Genomic DNA, 4,105 nt, shown 5'->3' on the forward strand with positions numbered 1-4,105 from the left:
TAAAATACCGAGTTCGCAACAAAATTTTGGGATCTTTGACCAACCTGGGTGCGTACAATGGCCACCACTGCCTGGTCGAACATGAGCCCCACATTTTACACCAATGATACTGTTGGTGTTGGTTCTACATGCCCGCACTGGTAAAAACCATTTTACTGCTACGTAAAATGACCATCACTAAACGTAGAAATCAAAGAAAGCAGGCATTTACCGTTCGCACAATGTTATAGCTTTTGGCACAACTATCTCCTGATAATGTAGTTTATACGACGAAAAATCTAAAGTTCGCTCTCCTTGCATTTTGGCTTGTTCCTATCACTGTTCTAATCACAATACACAGAAAAATGACAAGTACCAAGATAAGGTTTTTGATAAAAGCAGATCTGTCTGTCCATTTTTCACCTTCTCGGAACTGGTTTATAAAGCACAACAGTCACGAATTTTGAACGGAACCTGTGAGTGACCCCAAGTGCCACTACTGACCGAGTAGATTCTCGGTTCTCGATGTAAAGATGATTTAGAGTGACATTCTGGGGCGATGGGAGGTGGGATGCACCTGGATCACCAGTTCTTGGATTGTTTAATAGAGTATGCTGCAGGTGTGGGGGTAGGGTTGGTGGTTCTCGCCCTTCATCTTCATTTCCAGGGTACACATTGTTGTAGCTTGCGTCGGGTGAATTCGGAATGTCAAATCCAACAACGTTGACTTGATCCTTCATTAGAATTTTGCATCTAGAAGAAGTTAGATCAGAGCAAATCAATTGATAGGAGAAGTTTCTAAACTTACTTGATCTTCCCCATATTGGTGGTTCATTGCAGGCCAGCAGAATCACCTGAAAGGAAGACAGATTTTGGGTTGGCATTCATATAAGCATTTGATGTTTGATATTAGAATCCAATAATGGTTTGTAATGTGAAAGTTAATAATATCAGGATATCTCAGTGGAATGTTATCCATCAAATATAAATCAAAACCAGCAGTTCGAGAAATGATAACTCTAAGCTGATGTAACCGGAAAATATAGGAAGAACAAATGAATGCCATTTTTGAAATATTTATAATAATACAGCTCAAATATTTTTGAACCATACAATAGCTTAAAGGTTATTATTCGAGTTGTGCTATATAGACTAGCAAGAACAAATCATAAGCCCATAGAATAACTAAATGAGATTTGTTCACATATCATCAGCATATCTATTATGAGGAACAGATCTCATGGGAGCTGTTAGCTGCCAGCTGTTCTTTGTTCACATTTTTGGATTTACACACTTAGTATTCACTGTTTCTCAGCAAGTGCTATATTAGAATACTAGTTCCAAGATATCTTAACTTTATACCATTTATGCAGCTAAATTCCCTTGATTGATTCATCAAATGAAAGTGATTGTTTAATTAAGGATTAAACTCTAGACAGAGATATTTGATCTTCATATGAAAAAGTAATGTGGGTTTAGGCAGGCGAAACGTAAGAAACAAAAACTGAATAGAGAGATTAACCATCCATTATTCAACAAAAATTCCCGGATTGAAAATTAAAGGGGACTAATTTCATGCGAGATAAATGAGAATTCATAAAGCGCGAGGAAGAATATATTTACCACATATGTCTGCAAAAAAGCAAGTTAAAAGATGAAATTAAGAGTTGGTGAAAAATGCATATAAGCCGCTCAAGTGGCTTAAAATACAAAACAGCTTCTTAAAGAACATAGGTATTTGAGACAAATTAAAAATAAACATAGAACAAAACAAAGAAAATCAGTGAGTAAGAGCCCACATCATGGAAATATATTGATATCTTCCTCATGAAAATAAGCAAGATAACCAAAATCAGTTGGTATACATGCGTTAGAAACATCTGACTTACAGATCCCAGTCCAAAAGATGAAAAATTGCAGATAAAGGTCTCAAGTTATTTATTGTTCAAATAAGGCTGCCTATATCAGTTATATAGTTTCGGCACCGAACTTAAAGAAGCTTCGCTTTCTCCCTTTAATTGAGCATGTGGCAGGATATCGTATTGAATTTCTCAAAGCTGCCCTAAATTCCATTGAGCACGTGGCAGGATGTTGTGTTGAAATTTTCCACAAGTCACGTCATCTTGTTTTAAATTTTAAATGTAAATTAACCGCATATTTGGTTAAGATTTCGGTGAATCGTTACATATTCTCGTAACAGTATTTGATGTATCGGCGGCAAAAATATGAAATCCTTTAAACTGGATAATTGATCGATCGTTCTATTTTAAAACACGTTACATGAAGATAACTACCATGCAAACGACCAGGTGTCCAAAAATCTATGTTACAAATACTTTAACAGCTGATAAGACACATTCATAATATCCAACACATGGGTAGATAAATAAACAAACCAAATACACCAACACCATGACTAAAAACAGGATTTTTGTGATTAAAATGGTTCAGCCATTAGAAATCTGAAAATACTTAACAGTTTATTAGACACATTTACAATGTCCATCACGTGGGTAGATAAGCAAAGCAACCAAATACACCAATTCCATGACTTAAATAGCATTTTTCTTATCGAGAAAAATGTTCAACCTTTAGATATCTAAATACATACAAAGAAATAAACCTTGAAATTATTGAGAAAATATGATCCAAAATAATATCTAGAAGAATACCCACTGAATATACTGATTAACCTATATGAGAAAGTCAGTCAATGGAACAAAAATTATAAATACATCACCAAAACTGGAAATGAACAGCTAAAAACTCCATCTAAAACGCATAACCACGAAGCTAACATATTTCTTACATGCTTAACTAAAACTTTAACCACATCATCTTTCCCCACTTAGAGCAGAACACAGAAATGTCATTGGTTTCAGTCGATATAATAACATAAACAGCACTTTTACATAAATTCAACTTTGCCAGGGAAAAATTTCCACCCACAAGATTTAAGTTGCAATTCTTCAGATTCAAAACCTATGCAAACATTATAATAAAAATGCAACATCGGGATTACAGATGCAGAATCAAACCCGATTGATGTACGCTCGGTAGCTTCAATTCTCAATGCGCAAAACAAGGCAATTCTCCTTTTTAATACTTAATGCAGAAGGGAAAAAATCAAGTCTTTGAATAATTTTCCAGACACCCAAAAATTCATCTGCAAAAAAATAAGAAACAAAGAAAAAAAATGCAAATGAAAAATAAGAAATGAGAAATCATTCCATCATGTTTTTGACAAACGAAAGAACCAAACAAGCAAAAAAATCCAGAACTCGAGAATTCCAGGAAACATACAAGTTAGAGAATAAAAAAATTTAAAATCAAATAAAAGCGAACGGATCCAGAATCAAATTCAGCCTAAGCTTCTGTCTCAGACGCGAAAAAAAAAATTTAAAGCAGGTGAAAAGCCATCGATGATGGGAACATACGAGGGCAAAAAAAAATTGAGGAGAATTCTTAACTCAAAATAATGGGGGGAGGGGGGGGGGGGCAACAATTGCAGAAGATGAAGAAGAAGAAGAAGAAAGCTAATAATGCATTAGCATCACACAACAAAAAATTGAAGAGAAATTGAACATAACTTTTACGGAGGAAAAGGTTAAATTACCTAGTGAAATCCGTCATTAAAATCTGAAAATTCATGCGGGTTTCTGAATTTATGTATCGAATTTTGTATATTTTGATTGAATTTTTGGGAGGTAGAGTTGCCCTTTTACTTTCTGCTGCTTGTTTATACGTTCTGTTTCGCCAAAATCGGCGACTTCGGGGTATTAATGTTGGTAGAAGGCTTGGGTCTAATGACTGACCCAAATGGGCTTTTGTCTAATAAAAATGTGCAAATTAATGGGCCAATTGGTGGACTACACAAGGGCTGAAATAGTGGGCCATTCACTAATATTGAGCCGGAGTAAGGGTTATTTTTTTTTAAATGGAGATAATTTTCTTAAACAAAATTGTTGACTAGGTTTATTAACAAATTTCCCCTCGGAGTAAACAGAAAATGCATAAATAAGACTTGAAAAATATGGTATATCGAAAATTTTGTACCATAACCAATTATTATTGTCTAGTGCCTAAACTGATTAGAGAATTGTTGAATAAGAAAATCGGTTGCATC

General features: G+C 34.7%; 1 protein-coding gene across 2 annotated transcripts; it reads right to left on the reverse strand.

Moving 5' to 3' along the window:
• Positions 1 to 206: 206 nt before the first annotated feature.
• Positions 207 to 3,747, reverse strand: LOC140834756 (SNF1-related protein kinase regulatory subunit beta-3-like). 2 transcript variants are annotated; one of them, XM_073199864.1, is made up of 4 exons: positions 3,596 to 3,747; positions 3,018 to 3,145; positions 788 to 833; positions 207 to 713 (listed from the first exon to the last, which is right to left on the reverse strand). In XM_073199864.1, exons 3-4 carry the CDS (start codon positions 812 to 814, stop codon positions 399 to 401), a joined length of 342 nt encoding a protein of 113 aa, XP_073055965.1. In that variant the 5' UTR covers positions 815 to 833; positions 3,018 to 3,145; positions 3,596 to 3,747; the 3' UTR covers positions 207 to 398. The 2 variants fall into 2 exon arrangements, with proteins under 2 accessions (XP_073055965.1, XP_073055975.1); XM_073199874.1 differs by lacking the exon at positions 3,018 to 3,145 and having other exon boundaries at positions 3,596 to 3,736.
• Between the last annotated feature and the right edge of the window lie 358 nt (positions 3,748 to 4,105).

This window comes from Primulina eburnea, chromosome 1, assembly GCF_022965805.1.
Source record: "Primulina eburnea isolate SZY01 chromosome 1, ASM2296580v1, whole genome shotgun sequence".
Taxonomy (NCBI): Eukaryota; Viridiplantae; Streptophyta; class Magnoliopsida; order Lamiales; family Gesneriaceae; genus Primulina; species Primulina eburnea.

Bases quoted from the DNA above. Each gene is read 5' to 3' on its own strand.
- LOC140834756 (XM_073199864.1), bottom strand. From the start codon at position 814: ATGAACCACCAATATGGGGAAGATCAA. The intron at 714-787 runs GTAAGTTTAGAA...ATTCTAATGAAG, and splicing joins ACCAATATGGGGAAGATCAA to GATCAAGTCAACGTTGTTGG.